This window comes from Pelobates fuscus, chromosome 11 (assembly GCF_036172605.1).
Source record: "Pelobates fuscus isolate aPelFus1 chromosome 11, aPelFus1.pri, whole genome shotgun sequence".
NCBI classification, from domain to species: Eukaryota; Metazoa; Chordata; class Amphibia; order Anura; family Pelobatidae; genus Pelobates; species Pelobates fuscus.
Window position 1 is genome coordinate 24,483,871 of NC_086327.1, and position 21,688 is coordinate 24,505,558.

At 42.8% G+C, this 21,688-nt stretch overlaps 1 protein-coding gene across 1 annotated transcript in view; it reads right to left on the minus strand.

The window, feature by feature from the left end:
- The window catches only part of ERF (ETS2 repressor factor), a 142,132-nt gene that overhangs the window by 54,299 nt on the left and 66,145 nt on the right, over positions 1 to 21,688 (minus strand). Inside the window, exon 2 of the mRNA XM_063436844.1 lies at positions 15,226 to 15,282. Coding sequence (XP_063292914.1) covers positions 15,226 to 15,274 — 49 coding nt within the window. The 5' untranslated portion in view covers positions 15,275 to 15,282. The remainder of the gene's footprint in view (positions 1 to 15,225; positions 15,283 to 21,688) is intronic.

The window sequence follows — 21,688 nt, forward strand, 5'->3', positions numbered from 1 at the left end:
CTTTGTATAAGAGTTTCAATGGCTAGATCCCACAGGGCCCTCTTTACCTTTTTGTATTGGTTTGTGTATGATGTACAGGTTTTGTACAGCGCTGAGGAATAGGTTGGCGCTTTATGGATGCCATAAATAAATTCGGCCGCAATAGCCAAATCATAAAAATTGTAAATGTTTTCCCAATTCTGTTATTTTGAACTAAAGTTTGCAATCCACTTGCCAAATGTCTATGATGCCTCGTTTATCGAATACATCTATCAGACTGGCTAACAGTTCTGGGGACACTGTAGGCATTGTAACCGATTCATCTCATTGAATTGGTTATAGTGCTTGAAGTCCCCAGTCGTTGTCCCTCCACCGAGTGAGGGTCCATGGTCACCTAGAGCCCAACCCGCTGGAAGACAGAAATTACACATTTCCTTGGTACCAATTGGTAGTGGCAACATGCTACAGCTGCCTTCTCAATAGCCTAATCAACACAGAAGGGATGGGGCTGCTGAGGACTTTTAGTTTTAAAAATGGTTTAACGCGGGGGCGGGGCCTGACTGCTGAAGGGAGCAGACGCATGTTGCTGCTGCTCCCGCTGACCAACTTGCCTAAAGCCGATTATCGTCCACCGGAGGCAGTAAACTGGAGTCCCGGTGCTCCCAAACGACAGGGGACATCGAGACCGACATGATGATACCACGCAAGTGGTTCTGGGACTCGGACCCGTCCAGCGCAAGTTTGCGGCCTACAAGCATGGTAGCGGTGGGAGAGACGGCCGCTCCCCCACTGCAGACATACACGGCGAGGCAAAACTGGAAACCCCGTTCCCCCCCCTATGGACCGGCGGGGGTTATCCCGGTCCCCACCGAAGCGACACACAGGGCTATACGGAAGGCACCTGCCCACCCGGGCCTGGGCTCCGGACGCACCGGGCCTAGCAACTCTGCCGAAGTCCCTAGCCTGATAATTCCTGAAACCGCACAAGCCACAAGCCTGGATTTAATATTCCAACAATTCATGGAAAAGCTGGACAGTATCTTTGCAGCACCCCAAGTACACAGAGAAGGTACAGCATGTGGGTCGGGGAAACGGAGGCGGAAAGGGCCTCCTACGGGCACCACGTACCCCTCAGCGCCTGTAACTAGTACCGACCGCCCTCCCGGGCCTGGGGTCATCCGGAGGCCACCTCCACGGCATCAACCACACCGCCGGAAGCCTAACCGCCGCTGGCGGCGACGAACCACCGGGGCTATCCGAAGCGCCCTCACGGGGAAGAACTCGGCCTCTTGTGGCACCCGAGTTCGTGGAACCAGGATGCAGACCCCACACGGAGCCTGGGGCCAAGGGGAGACTCGACCGCCCCCACACCCCCCCCGCACTCAACGCATGCAGCCCCTCACAGTAAGCGGACAGAGATGGCGACCCTCGTCGGGAATTGCCGGAGAGGACGACTCACTAAGGCACCATCCCGAACACGATACCAGACCCGTCCAGCCAGCACTCAGAGCCGGCATAGGCTGAGCATATCGAACTGTATGTACGCTACCCCTGCTGACCTCACAGGGGAGGCAAGACTGGACTCTGTCGGACAATACCTCATTTATTGACTTATTAGCAGTATGGTGCTTAAACATGCAGTGTCTACCTTCTTATACATACTAACAACAGATACACACTGATCATAATACTAATGAGTCTTAAGCTCTCGTTTACCAGTATACAGTACCTAGACTAGACCTTTAGCACTGACTAAATAATGTGTATATCGGAATTACCTTTAGTATATAGCCTGTACCAATTGTTGAATGATGCATGCAACCAAAACAGTCTTAGGTCACCTCTTCTATTTGTACAGCTTGATTGTCTAGGCCTCTCCTTCTACTCTGTAGATATACATAAACCTGTGTAGTAATGATCCATGCCTGATCAGCCTGCCACCAGCTCAGTATACCTGCTTAGCTAGGACGCGGGCCCCATAGCCTGTTTACCTCTGCTGTTTCCTTGCCATACCACGCATAGATTGTATGCCATATGTTACCCACCAGTTACATCTCTCCCCTTTTGTCATTTAAGCCTGTTTACCACATGTTATTGCCAGACCGACAATTAGATCCAGCCTGTTTGCAGCATACTGATACACTCGAAGTTGATATTATCCTGCAGTATGTGATCCAGCCTGTTCCTACTACATATTATATAATTGAGATCTAAACTGATGATCACTCATGTGCTGTTTCGCCAGCCTAAGCTTGTATACATATATAACACTACTGTTGAAACTCTTGATTAACAAAACAAAAAAAAATGAGGCCGTTACTCTCGGGAGTACATGCAATCTTTGTATAAACCAATTATGCATAACCTGTACTTTTCATGCATTAACCCCTTGTCTTACTTTCTGTAATGATCCAACTTTTGCCTCAATAAAAACAAAGATTGACAAATATTAAAAAAAAAAAAAAAAATAAAAAAAAAAAAAAAAAAAAAAAAAAAAAAAAAAATGGTTTAACGCTGAATGGAAAGACTGCGTCAAGGGACTCCAAATACTAAAACCACTTTCATTATATGAAGTAGTTACAGTGCACACAGTCCCTTTAATGCACCAGGAGCATGTATCATGTGGGTGTTAATTCTAAATGTATAATTTCTGTAACATTTCACTAAGATAATGTTATAGAATAAAGTATCCTCAATCATTACACAGAAAAAAAGAATACAAATCAGGAAGACTTTTTATAACAGACACCTGGTTTTGCAACTTGCCATGAATAGGAAAGATTTAAAGACCCTGTGTGTTTATAGTACATGATTTGTTCGGCACAGTTTCTTCTGGTATTTTCTGGTGTAAGGGATAAAACATATAGTTAAAACCCAGGCTGTAGTGGTCTTTTAAACCTAAGAAAATAAAGTGGACATTTACTGAAAGATCCTAAATCATGTTTATGCACTTCAAGTGGTTCCAGTGAGTAGACTTTATTAGTTAGATGTTTCGGCTCTGTAATCGAGCCTTTATCAAGTTGCTTGATAAAGGCTCGATTACAGAGCCGAAATGTTTCTCTAACAAATAGTCTGCTCACTGGAGCCAATGGAGTAAACAGATGTTCTTTTTTTGAAGTACGGTAATAGATTTGGGCTTTGCCGACCCTGCCTAGTCTCACATATGTTGGTTTATCATGCAAAAGCATGTGTTCCCCTCTCTGGATTTAATGCAAAATCATGTTTGAACATTATTAAGTGGACATCATGTCAAACATAGTGAGGGATTCTTAGGAAGAGTTATTTTATAAATATTTAGTAGAAAAATATTTATAATTTTAAACCTGAATTAGAAAAAAAAAACGTTTAACTCAAGACAAATCTTGAGCAAAGTTTTAAAACTAAGGCAATCTGTTGACTCGTTGGATTCACTTGTGATTCCTCCACTTTTATAATGTCAAACTACTTTTTATACAGAACACCAATTTTTATACAGAACACCAATAAATTGGGCATGCATGCTGACAGTGGAACATCAGTACTTGATATGGCAGGGTTTACAAAGGTGAATAACAAACCTTGCCTCCTCTTCACGTTTGTGTTGTGATGTCCTTGCCCCCACAGATTCACAAAAAAAAAAAAATCCTTCATATACTCCAGTGCGACTGATCTGGTACCTATAATATTACTAGCTAAATAAAGGCTGGCTAATTTGTGAATAACCACAAATACCCTGGCTTATTCTCTAGAAGGCTTATTTATTAAAGGGACACTGCAGGCACCCAGACCACTTCTGCCCATTGGAGTGGTCTGGGTGCTAACTCCCACTACTCCTAACCCTGCAAGTGTAATTATTGCAGTTTTCTATAAACTGCAATAATTACCTTGCAGGGTTAACTCCACCTCTAGTGGCTGTCTACTAGACAGCCACTAGAGGTCACTTCCTCCTTCATAGCACAGGAAACCTGTGCTAGAGCGTCGCTGGACATCCTCACGCTGTGTGAGGACCTCCAGCGTCGCTCATTTCCCCATAGGAAAGCATTGAAATTATTTTTCAATGCTTTCCTATGGGGAGCACAAATGCGCATGCGCATTAGGTCTCCTCGGCCGGTGGGCGGGATCAGTCTCGCTCACCGGCCGACGCAATGCAGCGGAGGAGCGGCGCGAAGGAGGAGACCGCAATGAGGGACATCGTCGCTGCCTCAGGTAAGTTACTGAAGGGGTTGTCACCCCTTCAGTAACCGGGGATTGGGGGGTGGGAGGGAGAGGGAACCTCCAGTGCCAGGAAAACGGATTGTTTTCCTGGCACTGGAGATCCCCTTTAAAGTATGGTTGTTTTTGTTTTTTAATTAAAACCTCAAATTTTAGCACATTAAATCTACCCCTGGCACCATAACCCCATACAGAATGGTTATGGTGCCTGGAGTGTTTTTTTATTTTTTTTAAAGCCACGTTGTAAATATGGTAATTTGAAAGACTTTTCCCAATTCAGTTGTTGCCTAGATTTTCTACATTTGTTTTTCAATTTATCACAATTCAGTGTTTTATCACTTCATGAGTTATGGGTCCAATATGTAACCTTTCTCTCACTCCAATGGACAGCGCACACTTGTATGGCATGCTGCTCTGCATAAAGCTTGTTCTCCTGAGAGGGTTAGATGCCAATACCTATGTCATTCCTGTTATTCCTCTGCTTTCATTTTCATGCACTCTAAAGTGAAGGATCATTAGCAGAGTCTTTCATGTGAAAATCACAGTACAATGTGCAAAAAAAAAGGTGAAGGGAGCAATGACTTAGGTCAACTGTCTCTGCATAGTTGCTGGGAGTCTACACATCTTTTTGTTTATGAGGCAGTGGAAACATTAAAAAGGCTCAGGGAGGCCATCTTCGAGAAATGTCCAGACTGCTAAGCAGTGTGTGGGGGGCGGTGGAGGGTCAGGGGTTTCTGCACCAGGAAATGACCAGACTCTTGTAACCTTATCCTACAATAATATGACATTCCTTCACTAACCCTCCTCCCCACTATGAGCAGGAGATCCCATTACAGGAACATAAGAGAAGCCTTGTATCCTTTCTGACCATACCTTAACCCTTTGATGATCCTCGGTCACATGTAAGCCATTTCAGGATCACTAGAATAACAAAAGGATTAAAACTCAACTACTAGATAATCACCTTACATTAGATATCAGCCCAGCATGCCATGGCATATTCTTGGTAATCTGTAGTCAGGAGGTCACTATTCAATCTAGGACTAGGTAGTAGTCAAGTGTGCCTGATTATCTGTATTTGGAGGTTCACTCTACAAAACATATCCTTTGCGGACAGAAACTATAAAAGGAGAGAAAAAAAACTATTAGCAGAAACATCCTTACCTGGTGGGATTAGTTTCCCTTTGTATAGTTGGAAAGAATGATCTCTCAGGTTCTTTCACTCTAAAACCCTGAGGTGAGGGTGTGCTTTAAACAAGTTTCGGGAAAGTTAACATAAAAGCAGACACCCTTAGCTGTCCTGCCATCTTGGTGCTCTCTTGGTCTTCACGTTGCACTAGGGAGTTACATACACAATGCCACCTAGCAGTGTGGACAATTTACATGCAGCTAACGAGATGAACTAAAACACAGTTGTTCCACTAGGATTCCTACTGTAATTAATGAATTTCACATGATAGTGCTGCCCAGCAACATACAGAATACAAATACTACTACTGTTCCTACGGATCGTATGCATCCTAAAATGGTATAGAAAAGGGTACTGCTTATAATTTGGGCTACTCAAATTTAAGCAAAATTTACAACTGACATGATGCCAGATGAAATGAATTAATCAGTGATGGCATTCCTTGAATAATTCATTTATTACCTTTGACATCAGGTGAATTCTACATATTGTTTGGGAGCACTTATTATTTACCTCCCAGAAGCAAGTGGAAGTACCTGTCAGAGAAAATATATCCTGAGTGGCAATTGTCTACACCAAGGGGTACTTAAGCCCAAGCCTTTATAGTGGCACACTGCATTTTAAATATCTCATCTTATAAACAGGAAATACAATAGGTTTCTGTTAATTAGTTTATGCAGGGGCATCTGCAAATCCAAGTCTGTGTATGTCCCTCAAGTTGCACAACCCTAGCTAAGACACAAATGGATAGTCACATTGCAATAATTCTGTTTCTCAGTTAATTAGGTAATCGGATACATTTTAGCTGATGTGTAGATCTTATGTTAATGGTAACAAAACAATCAACAACATTTTTATTTGTGACCAATAGCAATACGCACACAATGATGGGTACGTGGCAAACAGGTGTCAAAGGGTTACTGCAAACAAATAACAGTGTTGTCATCAAACATTGGTTTTGGTTAGAGTAACCCTGGCTGTTCTGCCCTCCAGATAAGACTCACCTCGATCCATCATTGAGGCCAAGTTCTTCCTGCAGCCTAATTCTTCCTTGCTGAAGTCATTCCCCCTCTTGGTTTTGTGGTTAAGGAGGGCTGGCTTAGGGGAGGACATGTGCGGCATGAAAGAGTGTGGGGCTGCCATTGACTGTCCAGCACCAGGAAACTGGCATCAGTTACCAAATTTGCACAAGATTCACATTAGCCACCCAGAACTCTAGCTCCATGCTAGGGCAGACTAGATTGGCCGAATGGTTCTTATCTGCCGTCACATTCTATGTTTCATGCTGGCTAATGATGTCCCAATGATGCTGCCAGAGGTGGAGTCACACCTCCGGCAGCAGAACGGTTAAACTCTGTATGTGCATCATTTCATAGCAAAATGCTTCACTTAAAGACTAAGCACCATGACAACTTTAAATCAGTGAAGTTATGATACTTGGAATAACGCTTTCAAGGTTAGAAGATCCCATTAGCTGGAGAAGTCACCTGGTTCATGTATTCCTAGTTTAATATAAGCCGTGTACCATGGAGGATGTTGCTGATGTCTGCAGTGACCAATTCCAGATTCACCAGGTTTTCCTTGACACAGATTTTTCTATAGGGTGATACATAAAAAGTGCTTCTCTGCTGTATATAGCATTTGTTTGCTATGCAAGGAAAATCGGTTAAATCACAGCAGTTCTTTATATTTACGTCTATGCAGCATATAGAAGTAATAAATCCTCAGGAAAACTCACTTTCAAATCTTCCCCAGGCCTAAAGTCCTTTAAGAGATCCCTCTCTACATATCTCAAAACAGAATGCACCTGTCATGGTTGATTATATATTTCCTACCTGTTCTATGTTAAATTTTGTATATATTGTGTATTAACATTGTTTTTGTATTTTATTGTACCCTATTGTATCAATGCTATGTTTTGTGGACCCAGGACATACTTGAAAACTAGTGAAATCTCAATGTGTCCTTCCTGATAAAATATTTTATAAATAAATAATATCCCTAGCCATAATGGAAAGTCTTGTATTTTCCTTTCCAGTCACGTTAGGGGGTATATTTATACACTGACTTCCTATGTTTCTATTTAAGTAAAAATAGGTAAGCCCTACATCAGCGAACAGGTTTTTAGGGCAAATTTATAAACCATTGTGGTTTATTCACTAAATGTGGAATTGTAAATAGCCAAGCTGGTGTAATAGCCAATCAGAGAAGTTTCCAGTTCGGCTGTTTTGCTTTTGTAAATTTCTTATTGAATGTTGTATGTGCTATGATTTTGAACATAATGTCACTGGATCCCTACAACTTAGTTCTGAAGCACATCGATGACTTTTCTGTACTACGAACACTTCTAGGGTTTGAAGCAGTTAATCACTTGGACAGGTATCCCTTTGGAATGACAGTGGAACCAATGTTACACAACCACTGGCTAGCAAATAGTGCAGGACTACAATGCCTGTTACTCCACCTATGTTGTAGTTCACAGATTGTGCAACTTTGGTGAAAACCTATTATCCCCTTTGGTTAGATATGACTGTCAGTGCAATGAGATGTTGTGTACCTTACCACATAGGAAACCATCATACCTCTATTGTTGCAACTACAAAGTGTGGTTTTGACTTAAAGGGAAATTATAGTCAGAATAAAACCGGAGGATTAATTTAGCAAACATGTTGTCTTTCCTCCCACTGCTCTATTCAAGGTACAACGATGCACTCTTATACTCTAGATTATTAGTATTATTAAGGCAAAGACACTTCTACAAATCTGTTTGCAAAGGATGTATAATAACTGATAGAACAGCGATATAATCATATATTTCCCAGCAAATGGAACAATGCCAATTGTATTCTAACAAGTACCAATCTCTGTTCTAAAAAATAGAATTATCTAACTAACTGCAAGTTTCCTTAGCGTATGTAAAATAATTCCAAGGTAGTGTGAAGGACATCACCATAAGACTGGAGGTCATACACAGTGCACTCAAAATTTACTGTGAAGAACAATTGTAGGAAGGTAGTCACTATAGGTTCTGAAAACAAACAAAATGCGTAGAGACAGTAACACAGAGTCTCACCCTCGTCAAAGCAAAAACAACCTATTTTGGGAGCTTCTGTGCGACTGCTGTAACTAGAATTCTTCATGCGAAGCCTAACTTGTTGTCAGGATGTAAACATATATTCATTGAGTCACTTGTGTCAAAAGTAGAGATTTCTAATCTACCATAAAAAGGAACATTAGGAATATAAACATTTTGGTGCAGGGCTCAAGCCCAGATTGACTACTGGGAAAAGGCACGGTTGGTCAAAACACCAGCTGAGGAAATCAGAAATCTCCTCAGCCTGTCTGTATTGACATGAACTGTTGTCTCGGCTGCCAGCCAAGAAGCTTGGACCAGAGACAGATGTGCAGTGTATCAGTTATTTATGTAGGCATTACTCTGTCCCGTCTTTCCAGCCTCTTCAGTACCTTACAATGTGTAGCAGTAGTACGCTGTTTGAGGAGCAGCTCACTGAGGAAGTTGGGTGAAGAGATGCTGTGATGTGATAAAGATAATACAGCCACCTTTAGGAGGGATATATGGAATACCAAAGCACGAATGGGGAGAAAAAATGGAGGTGCAGACCTAATATGTGAAGGAGTACAGAATGAATGTGAGGGTGTAAAAAAAAGTTTGTGCACACACACTCACAACATAAAACTTTTACACTCCCTTACAAGACATATAAACATCATGCACACATGCCTCCACTCTACACATATACATTCCACATTCACATACCTCCATACTACACTAATACACCCGAAAACTACATAGAATTACCCCCACATTCACACACACTGCCATACAACAGAGGATGAAAACAATGTTTTACAGTGTGAGGGACAATTTGGGGTCATTTGCTTACAGTGAGCTGCTATGTGGTGCAAATTCAAAGGCATATTTTTAATCCAGGTCCAACTCTGGTAGGGTTCATCATGATAACCTGAGATTGTGAAATATCAAGACCCTCAGAATCTGTGCATTCAACGGAGACTGGAGTAAACATCCTATGTATCTGCCACTTCACATGGAGACCCTTAGAATGGAGTAAAACTCAATCTTCCCATGCTATAATAACGGAGTTAAAATCCCGAGAACGTTTTCACTTATCCAGAGGCTGGTTTTTATATCTCGAGACCCTGTGAATCTGTCAGTTTTTTATTGAGGCTGGAGTAACTATCATGATAACCTGCCTATTCATCCACAGATTCTGAAACTGAAACTCAAATCCATTGTACCGTGAGCCCAGATAGCCTGTATAGGACTAAAAACCTTTAAAAATTCTACTTCATGGTCATGTAAATGTATCCTAGTTGAGGGAATCATCCTAGGAGCCATTACATATGCCTGGTTCAGCTGGCTCTAACAAATTGGTGCTTAGGTGCACATTTCTGCACCTCAGCAGATTTTAGTACCCAAAATCTGGCCTCCTCTGATATATGGAACTAGTTCTATAACACCAGTGTCATAATTGTCCCTAGTTAAAATACATATCTGCAACTATGCATGAGGAAAATGGGTGAAGAATTGAGGAACATAAGAGTAAGTCTGACCACCTCCTAGCTATCCATATGGCTAACTAACGAGATAAATGTTACCCTGAAAACCTAGCCATAAGGACTGCATTTGGACAATGTTTAAGTTGAGAGTGTTACTGACTGCAGTGTGTATTTACCCTGCTGTCACTCGAAACTGTCCCATGGTAGGGCCTTATCCTTTGTAATCTATGTGATAAGTTGCTGTTTAGCGCTGTGTCCTTGGCAAGTTTGTTCAGCTTTCTTTGTGACATAAGTCCATGACCTGCTTCCCTTCTTCAACACGTCTCCCTGTTCTGTAGCTGATATTCGTCTGTTATTTTTCCCTTTCTTCTGCTCATTAGCATCAGTCAGTGTTTTTTACATTTCTGTAATTTGTGCCCCTATGTCTTTCCATCTGACTATTCGTTTTCTTTTTTTTTTTTTATTCTTTATTTTTGGTATGCAGGTAAGCACAGCAGTGCCTGTATTGCCACAACAGCGTCAGCAGGCTCGATTATCATAGACATAACATCACAGTGGTGTGGCATGGTGGGTTAGCCTAATTTTTAATTAGGTACGGTAACGATAAGGTAAACAAGCTATTGTCAATTTGGTTTAAGCTACATTAGTGTCAATAGCTTGAAGCGGTGCAATAGTTTCAACACGCTTGTAAACTAGTGAAAAACAATGAGAAAAAAAAAAAACGGATTTGTTTGCCGTACTTTTCACCAGAGACATATAATAAGGAGCCCCTTCCACTTGTGTGTCCCAGCAATGTAGACAGCCGAGAGACCGGCCGTATCTTCTCGGCTGCGTCCACGAGTAGGCCCAAAGAAGTGTCAGGATGTGACCTCCGGTTGATTAGGGAGACACCTTAAAAGGTGTCTCTCTTGAGTGTAGAGTTACTCCGGCAGGATCGTTGCTTGTTTTCTCGAGTGAAAAGTTATTTTTGTGGTTTTGGTGAGTCTTGTCAGGAGCTCTCTCTATGTGCGACTTGTCTGCATGGCGGTCAGGCCCCGCCCCCGACTATTCGTTTTCTTTTACATTATGTCCTGTACAACTTTCTGTATCCAACAGCAACTGTTCCTGGTCCTTCACTGCATCTGACAACTGCCCTCCCAGAATCCATGGGCTGCCAACAGATAATTTCTGCTCTATTTCTGAATCAGCTCCCTGGCCCATTATGCATTGTTTATAACTAGTGATGTCCCGAACAGTTCGCCGGTGAACATAGCGTGTTTGCGGTCGCGAACACGCGCAATGTTCAGTCCGCCCCCTATTCGTCATCATTGAGTAAACTTTGACCCTGTACTTCACAGTCAGCAGACACATTCCAGCCAATCAGCAGCAGACCCTCCCACCTCCATGACGAATAGGGGGCGGACCGAACATTGCACGTGTTCGCGACCGCGAACACACTATGTTCGCCAGCGAACGGTTCCAGGCGAACTGTTCGGGACATCACTATTTATAACCCCTCTTCATATCTCCCTCTTCACATCAGGCAGTTTCCAGTCCCTTTCTTTGTCAGACACAGCTCCAGGAATTAAATATATATCCATGTTTCTCTGTGTTTCCTAGAGCTCCATGTGTCACTCTGTGTCTCACCGAGTTCTCAGTCCATACTTCTCACTATGTAAAACACAGATCACTTTCAGTCCCTGGTCACTATGTACAACAGATGCAACTTGCTGTCCCTCACTGCTTTCAACTTGTAGTCCCTTGATATCAGACACGGCTCCCTGTATTCAGCACAGCTTCCAGCCCCTATTTGTACCTCAATTTCCCTTTTCCTTTCTATCACTGCTCCCTCGCAGGTGATGTGGTGGACACTGAAAATACTGTAACTTATTACTTTCAGCCAGGGTGTAGCACTGATTCCCAATGCATATTTCCCTAAATATGGACAATAAACATTAAACATTAAGAAAGTCTTGCTACAGATCACTACCTTTTAAATTAATTTGTTAATTTGCAGACTCATCTTCATATTTATGTACTTCTAGTCCTTGTTTTCCATTTTGACATATGTCCTTAATTTTTTTCTGACCTACAATATTGTTCCTCGTCTTGCTCACTCTGTGTATATAACACGCACAACTTGTCCATGCTTTAAAACATCATTCTGTAACATGGGACTGAGTAGGAGTACGAAGCTGGCTGTCATCGCTCCCTAACACTCTGTCCTTGTTTCGTGTATTTCTGATGCAAGAGACCTCAGAGAGGACACGTTACATGGAGGAGGGGGCATGTGCAATATGAGATTCACACTTACTAACTATAAAACACATTTACTGTGATAAAGACACACACGTGTTTCTATGTATCTGAGTCTATCATGTATCTCTTCTTTCCAGGAAGAAAGTGTTAGTTTTATTGTTTTCTGTACTTTGCTACTTTTTTGGAAACACCCGGGCAAAATGCATAGTTGTACTCATACAGATAAAGTGACAAATATTTTTTGTCCTCAAATACAATGTTATCTGTTTGTCTATTTCCATCATGTTCAACCTTTAGTTATCCCTGTTTCTGCTACTAAACTAAAAGAAGGCCACCAAAAAGGGGAAATATTTGAGGGTTCTTAAATGCAGACATAAATAACGTAGTACAAAAAATAGACTATGAGGTATATGATCTGCGCCAGTCACGGCTAATATTTGTCACATCAGAATTCGTTGTCCACAACAACTGAAACCAAAGATTAGTCATCACTATCTAAAACCCAGCGTTAGGTAACAAACTCCCAGGGTGGCAAGCAGGGTGAACTCAGCTAATACAACTGAAATACTTCACTATTTATCAGCATTGGTGAATTGTGCTGAGCCTGAGGTGAATGAATAGGACACATTGTACCATCCCCATACCTCCCATATTCACCTGGGCAATGATATCTGGGACCTAAGTCCCACAGAACTGCTGTCTAAAATTATTTCTACATGGTCATCTTTTTTCTGGAACACCGTACAAAATTACTGATTTAGCCGAATACACAGCAGCAGTATATATGTGCTCCATTTTGCAAGAACCCCCTATTTTTTATTTTTTTAAAAATTCTTTATTTTTGGACAATTCACCGATACATGTTCACAAAACATATAGGCATGAGAAGGAGAGTACAACAAATGTTGAGGTGATGGCACATATTCACTTCGCAAGAGAGATAATGCATGCAGTGGATCGAATTTTTTTATGTGTGAAGTACTGGACTCACAAGTAAGATTCATCAACATTAGGTGAAGCTCTGAGATATTAATAAGTTATAGGTAGGGCAGTTGCTACAAAGACAGGGCTCATGAATGACTGCCGTTATCCATCTGATATATGGGGAAACTGTTATTATTTAATGCCCCACCAGGACAGGCTATATGTCAGCACCGTTTGTAACCGTAATGAGGGGAGCTTTTAAGGAAAGTTAAATTGCCTAAAACGAGAGAGTATAAACATAACCAGTAAGAGAAACAGCCTACATAAAGTTACTACAGGCAGGGACACTACCACCTCTCCTGCGGCTCAAGTGGTAACGCCCGCATATGGGGCCTTTGCAGATTGTCCCAGGATAAACTCAGTCACTAACTCCGTTTTCCAGCTATGGGTGGGTTTTGTGGCCTCGCGATGACCTGCGCGGTTCAGAGAGTCTCGAGGGGAGACCCAAAGCAGCCCAGAGATCCGTCATCCCCTGCATATCAGTGATTTCATGTTTATTTTCACCTTGCAGGACCTGGAGTGTGCGGGACATTCGCCATCTACACTGTATCCCCTTGCTTCCTGGAGGGAGCGTCGCCATGCTAGAGTACCGCCTGAAAGGTCTTCATAGAAGAAGAGGTACATTGCTTCAAATTGGTAAAGCGTCTGCTCCTTGACAGCTGCCAGCAAGGCCATTTTATCCTTGGTGTGGTACCGCTGTCGGAGCTCTGGGCGATTTAGGGATTTGGAAGCACTCATCCAGCCCCACTGTTTTGGCTTGTCTCGGACACAGCAAGCTACCTGTCACGTATTCATCCGCTTATAAAAATGTGGTTAATGACATTTACTGTCCACACGGGAAAAGTTGTGCCGAGCAGCAACCTAATCCACAGAAGGGTTAATGCTGAGCAGCAATTATGCAAATGAAACCTGGTAACTGACTTTGGGGTCAAAGGCCGGTTACAGCCTATCAGATCTAGAGGAGGGGTATTTAGGCCCAAATCTCATCCTGCTCAGTGCCCTGTCGTGGTTTCCCTTGTGGTTGTCCGAGAGCGCGTTCCTGTTTATAGTTTTCTACCTGGTTTTTGACTTTGGCTTTGTTTATTGACTTCTCTATATTCTGGTATCCTGACTCCTGGCTTTCCTCATCGCTGTGTCCCTTTCTGTGTTCCCTGACCTCAGCTAGTATTTTTGACTATTCTTTGTACGTTAAATCCGGCCATTCAAAGGACCGGTAATACGTTACTTATTTGTCATCCGTGCTGTACAGTTCTACGTGCTGGATCAAACAGTAATCCTGACACTACCAGAAGGTGGCTAAGTAGATGCGGCAGCTCAGCAGCTGGGACATCCTCCGGAATTCCCCAGATCTTGAGGTTGTTCTTGTACCTCATATCATCCCTCTGGCCTCCCTCTGCGGTATGTCCCTTCAAGCCCTACCTGGACCGTGTCAGGGTGAGCCAGTTTCATCCTATATTCCAGCGTGGCACAGAAGTGATCAAAGATTGCATCCAGTCTAGGTAAGATGCTGTATGAGAGGTCAATCGAGTCTGCTGCACAGCTTTGAACCGGGCCTTTTGTCACAGGCACTATTGCATCCGCTATCTTGTTTGACTTTGTCTCGCTCCAGGTGAGTATCTAGTTGAAAATCCCTCCGCAGCACTGACAATTCATATGTCTTGCTATGGTGGACCAGGATATCACACAGGTCCGGGGGTCGAGATTTCTCTGACTCTTGGCGGTGTAAACCCTCGGGAGAGGTGTCATATAGCTTGCCCGAGATTCCCTGACCTATAATGGGCACAGGATGGAAAGGGGCAGTTGTGAAGCTGGGATAAATACACGATTTTTAAGCAAGTATGCGGAAGCTCCAGTGCCATGTGTCTAGTTAGCTTGAAGGTCAGGCTCTGCACCCCCGCAACACCCAATTTTAAAAATAACAGCCCTATAATCCAAATAGCATTTCACATTGTTAGGGAGTATAGTTTTTTTTAAGATCAATGCAGACGCAATATAGAATTTTGGTGAAGAATGTCCTGTTTAGGCATCTTGCTGAGTTCAACAGGCAGGTGCTGGGTGCTTTTTATTTGTCCAGCTCTACATAAAACAGACACTCGATTTTTTACCTTGACCACACTCATCACGACACCTCTTCCTCTCTCTGTGGCAGAACATGCTTCATTCTAGGTCAAGAAAGAAAACAAAAAAAAATGTAATACTACTTCACAAACGTATACATCAATCTGTAGAAATGTAGCATCCACCTAGGCCTTTCTCTTATATTAAATTTAAAAAAAAAAAAACATTGCTGTTTGTTGTGCTGTTTGCTCCGCTAACATTTCAATCAGCCAATGGGAAACCACACATTGCTATACGCAGTCTTTTTCCAATAATAAACATTTTTTCTTAATACTTAAAGGAACACTATAGTCACCTAAATTACTTTAGCTAAATAAAGCAGTTTTAGTGTATAGATCATTCTCCTGCAATCTCACTGCTCAATTCACTGTAATTTAGGAGTTAAATCACTTTGTTTCTGTTTATGCAGCCCTAGCCACACCTCCCCTGGCTATGATTGACAGAGCCTGCATGAAAAAAAAAAAAACTGGTTTCACTTTCAAACACATGTAATTTACCTTACATAATTGTATCTCAATCTCTAAATTGAACTATAATCACATACAGGAGGCTCTTGCAGGGTCTAGCGAGCTATTAACATAGCAGGGGATAAGAAAATCTTAATTAAACAGAACTTGCAATAAAGAAAGCCTAAATAGGGCTCTCTTTACAGGAAGTGTTTATGGAAGGCTGTGCAAGTCACATGCAGGGAGGTGTGACTAGGGTTCATAAACAAAGGGATTTAACTCCTAAATGGCAGAGGATTGAGCAGTGAGGCTGCAGGGGCATGTTCTATACACCAAAACTGCTTCATTAAGCTAAAGTTGTTCAGGTGACTATAGTGTCCCTTTAAGAAGTACATGACAAACGCGCAACAGCTGTGAAAGAAACATAGGTAGTATTTGTTATAGAAAATAATATTAGCAGAGAGAGAGAAAGGAGAGAGTTTTGAAAAACAAATTTCCGATGAAGTCATAGTGTCATGGCATATTTAATTGGGCATAGGGCAGCATTAAGATTTTATACATCCAACTGAAAATAAAATGAATTACTTGTCATGTGGGTAAAAGTAAAGATCAATTTTCCCTGAAAAGATGCTCTAAGCATTCTAGCAACAGAGCGTTAGATAACAACTTCCCACTCTCCTAAGTGTGCAGCCAATTTAGACAGGTTACCATCCATGTAGCACTTCAATAGCATTAGACCTGGTGGTCATATAGTCATAGAAATATCTTGAGGATTTAGAGAACATGTCCTCTTCAAGCCATTACAGTTTCAATTACATTACTATCGGGACTCCACCCAAAAGTCCCTATTTTCTGTGTTCATCAGTATTGTTAGTTTGCTTGAGTGTATAACAGAGCTCCACAGCAATAACACTCACTGTAATAAGTCTTTTAAGTACAATAAATGTTTTTAGCAATCGGTCTGTGTAAATAGCATACATGGTTCTTGTTTGAAATTAAATTATATTAAGTCAATTAATCTTTCTCAAGACAACCCTGCCCCTGGCTATACCCCCACTCACACCCCTAAAATTAGAGTGTCCCTCTTTGTCTATTTAAAATGTTGGGAGATATGTATCAGGATTATTCACTTATCTGAGAATTCAAAGGGAATTTCAAATGTATTTATATAGTGACCCCTCGCTTGCGCACCCCACCATGCAGCGTAGAAAGGGTTAAAAAACCCTTCTGTCACTTACCTAAATCCAGCCCGATGTCCCTCTGCCTGTTGGGGTTTTAGCTGATACTGGATATCCTCATGCAGTGCGTGAGGATGTCCATCGTCAGACGACCAAAAGTTGCCTAATGACCCATAAGCGCCTCTAGAGGCTATCTGGTAGACAGCCACTAGAGGTGGAGTTAACCCTGCAAGGTAATTATTGCAGGGTTACACTGACAGGGGCACTGCACCCAGGCCGATTCAATGAGCTGAAGTGGTCTGGGTGCCTATAGTGTCTCTCTAAAATCCCACAGGGCCATGGCAAGTTACAGTTATGCCTCCCTCTTTATTCTTCACATAGGAATGGTTAATGGGGCACAGAAAATGGTTTTGTGGCTCCTGTCTAACTTCTGGTACCTAGTTGGTCACCGAAGGTTTATTGTTAATCCTGCTCTGGTGACAGTGACATGATATAAATGAGGCATATCATATCATACTATTTGTAAATTTAAAATCGTAAGCTACACTTGCGGCAGCATTATCAAAATATTAATTGGTCTGCTATGAGGTTACATGCCATGCGCTGTAAGAAGACACGGAAGCAGGGGCATACCTAGAGCATTTGGCACCCAGGGTGTATCCTATATGTATTATTCCCTTAACTTTAAAATTTTAAAAACACCTGCACATTTTTTTAATGTTTCCAAGCAAGGGCAGGTGAGTGTGGTATAGTGGGAGCGGGTGAGAATGACAGGATTATGAGCGATTAACGTAAATGTGGCTGGGTGAAGTGGGATGACAATGAGCAAGGGGGGTGACAGTGTAGGTGTGGAGGGAGTTTTTAGTCACCAGCTACCCCACATTCTTGTGGTCTAGTGGTCTCCCTCCCTGATGGTCCAGTGGGGTAGCTATCAGGTCTGCAGCTCCGCCGTGTGCAGAGATCTCGCAAACTCTGGCACTGGTAATCCTTGGCCAGGGCCAGTGCAAGGATTTTGGGGTACACAGGCGAACATGATTTTGGAGCCCCTCCAAAAGCATCTTCACCTGTGTCCCTCTTAACCGCCTTTTGTTTCTTATCCCCTTTTTTAAATGTCTTATCCCCTTTAGTGTATTGTCCCCTATTTTTCCCCCACATTGTGTGCCTTACACCTCCTTTGTGTATCTCTTACTACCCCCCTTTGTGTTTCTTACTCCCCCCAGTCTCTATGTCTCGTTCTCTCCCAGACCCTTTGTATCTTTTACTCTTACCAGCTCCTTTGTGTTTTTCTCTTTCACCACCAGCCCGTCTATTTCCCCCAGCCCCTCTTTGTCTCTTTTTCCTCTGCTCCAGCCCCCTTGTGTCTCTTTCATCCCCAGCCCCTTTGTATTTCCACTCACAGGCCCCTCTGTGGACTTTCTCACTGCCAGGCCCATCTGTATGTCTTTCCCTCCCACTCATGTCCCCTGTGTGCCGTGCCACTCTCTCCTTCCCTCCATGTCCGTTTGTGGTCCTCTCCCCTCCCTGTCCCTTAATGGTCCTCTCCCCTCCATGTTCCTTAGTGTTCCTCTCCCCTCCCTTCTCTGTCCCTTAGTGTTTCTCTCCCCTCCCTTCTCTGTCCCTTAGTGTTTCTCTCCCCTCCCTCCCTGCCCCTTAGTGTTCCTCTTCCCTCACCCTTACCTGTCTCTTAGTGCCCCCCCAATTCCCTTAATGTTCCTCCCACACCCCATCTTAGTGTTCCTCTTCCTTCTCTTTTAGTGGTCCCCCCACTACCCCAGTGTTCATTTTCCCTTCGCTTCCCTCTCCTGTACCTTAGTGCCCCCCTTAATGTTCCTCTCACTCTCCATCTTTTTTAGTGTTCTTTTCCCCCTTCCCCTGTCCCATAGTGTTCTCCCCCCCCAAGTGTGCGTCCCCCCTCCCATAGTGTTCCTCCCCCCATAGTATTCCTTCTCCCACCTCCAACAGTTTCCCTCTCCCCCACCCCCCTTTAGTGCCCCTCTATCTCCCCCCTTTGTCCTCGGTGTGTCTCCTACCTTGTAGCGTGGCCGAGCGGAGCGGACCGCGGTACAGGAGCTTCAGTTTCCTGTACACGGCCGGACTGACAGGAAGTGCTCTTTCAGTGAGTCTGCTGATCACTCCAATTTAGCGCCCCCTGGGCCGGTGTGCCTTATGGATGCGCCAGCCCTGCCTTTGGCAACGCTCTGATTGGCCGGGGATCGTGAGACATTTATTTTATAATCTGCAATTGTGCACCCAATGGAGCTGCAGACCAGAGGCACTGGGCTCTTCCCAGGGCAGACTGAGTGGAGGGGCAACGCACCCAGCGGCATACAAGGCACAGACAGTCTGCCCTAAGGCAAGTTAGGAGGTTTTGAGGCCCAAGTCAGCGCGGCTATTACATGACATTAGAAAGACTTCCCAATTCTCAATGGCAAAATTCTTAAAGGCTCAGAAATTAGCTAAATGTATATACTATTATCTTACTAACTAATATTTACCAACATACAAAAAGTGGCACTCACGTCACAGAGGTGTGTCAACAGGTGGGACTTTTGGAAGTATGTTAAACAATAGTATAACCTACTGTTCTTCACAATTCAAAATGACATTTTTTACAAGATCAAAAGTATTTCAGTTAAACAGATTCCTAAACACAGTTATTATAGTGTTAAAATCCATTACCAAGAGCTTGATTGCTGTGGAAATTTACTCTACAGTACAGTACACTCATACAAACTACCACATGAACAGCTCAACCAACCTCTGCCTGTGAGAGGCAGAAATGTATGATATATAATGGGCAGTTGTGGGGCAGAGAACGAACGTAGAACTATTAGCCGAAACATTCCATTGGTTTCAGAGTTATAGCTCAACGTTCAGAACTCTATTCAATAATTATTCTCTGTATATAATCCGAATGCACAGTATATGATTCCAGCAATAACCCCCTAGTGGTTGTGACAGCCATACCTCCCAAATGTATGAATTTTAATAGAAACATTTCCTATTTTCCATCCTACCCCTCTTTCCTAGAAGCTCAGTATGTTTGGTGTGCATAACTGTATAACAAAACTACTCAGCAATAAAACAGTGATTTGTCTTTAGCGGTCAGTCTATGGGAATATAATTTGTTCTTTATCTGTTATATTTTCAGTTACAGAAATAGTTATCAATATATTATGATGCTAACCTTAAACATCCATACCTCCAGCTACACCCTCTATAAAATAGCGTTCCTCTTTGTCTACTTTCAATGTTGGGAGGTATCGTTTAAACCTCTCTAGTGAAGAATAAATGACAGAATGTGAATAGACTTTGTAGACCTATTAGCGGATATCTGCAATTGCAACCGACATATCATAGAAGTTCAAAATTTGTGGGTTGAGCAACAGTAAAGAGGCTATCATAAATGATCACACTGAGAAGCCCTGGTTCTTTCCCAATACTCCAATTACCATCACTACAGCTGGGAGAGACATTTCACTTTCATTTTTTTTTCTGTTTCTGTGCTTTTAACCTGTTTGCACTGGTACTTTGCGAAATGACAGCATTTGTGCTGGTTGAGGATGATGTATGTATACAGCTCTCATTTGGTGAGTGTATCTGTCCCTGTACACGTACATAAAAAAAAAAAACCTTCAAAATTAGCTATCCCAGTGATCTGTCAGAGCATGAAGCCATAATGGGTGGCTGAGCATCTTCAAAAGCCATTTACGATGGCTAGAATGCTAAACATTAGCCAATGCTAGTGTAGTTTTTATAATAATATTAGACCCGTTAGATCACAGTTTTTGTTACTATAATTCATTCTCAGCCACATTTTGTTGTCTGTTATCCTGCTCCGGTTTACTTAAAACAGATATGTCAATTTCAGGGGTCTTTGCATATTTCATAAAGACCCCAGAAGCAGACAGATCTGGTGTGGGTCTGGAGACCGGTGCAGGTTGTGAGTTTTAATTGACTCCAGTTGTCACTCTCAGCCATCTTTATGACGTACGTCCTCTTCGGCTGACAAATCCACTGACAATACCTTGTTACAACCTCCCTGGCTGTCAATCACACAACAGATCCTGTTACTTCCTGGTTTGGTTAGCTCAGTGGAACTAAACCCAAGAGGCAGCAATTGTCCAGAGCACCTGCCTTGCAAAGACTTCTCATAGAGCTGCATTGGGAAGTCTGTGATTGGACAGCCACAGAAAGTCTGGCTGGTGAAGAACAAGAGATTGGCAGCTTTTGCAAACTGTTTTTATATATACTCCCCAATAAAACAAAGCATAGTAAGATGCATCTATGTTATCAGGTATAAATCTACTAAATTGTCTTCCAAAACTTAGTGGGAGAAATAAAAAACCTACTGGCAACTAACATGGCAGCCATCAAGGCAGATATACAGAGCGTCAATGACAGAGTGAGCACAACAGAGGGGGATATTGCTGACCTCAAACAAGGCATGAATGCTACACAAGAAACCGTCCACCACCTACAAACCATGCAACAAGCACTCTCCATACATCTAGCCACACTGGATGATAGGTCCAGAAGAAACCATCTTAAGATAAGGGGCATACCGGACTCGGTAACTCCAGAAGAATTCCCCCACTATGTGAGGCGCCTGGTGGCCACCATCTTGCCGGCCGCACAGGCCAAAAAAGTCACTCTAGATAGAACGTACCGCCTGCCTAAGTCCAGCAAGGCCCCAGCGACGGCAGTACAAGACGCCATAGTGCGATACTCACACTCACAAGACAAAATCGCCATCTGGTCAGCGCTGCAGGGCAAGACGCCGCTTACCTTCGAAGGCGCTAACCTTACCTTCTACCAGGACCTCA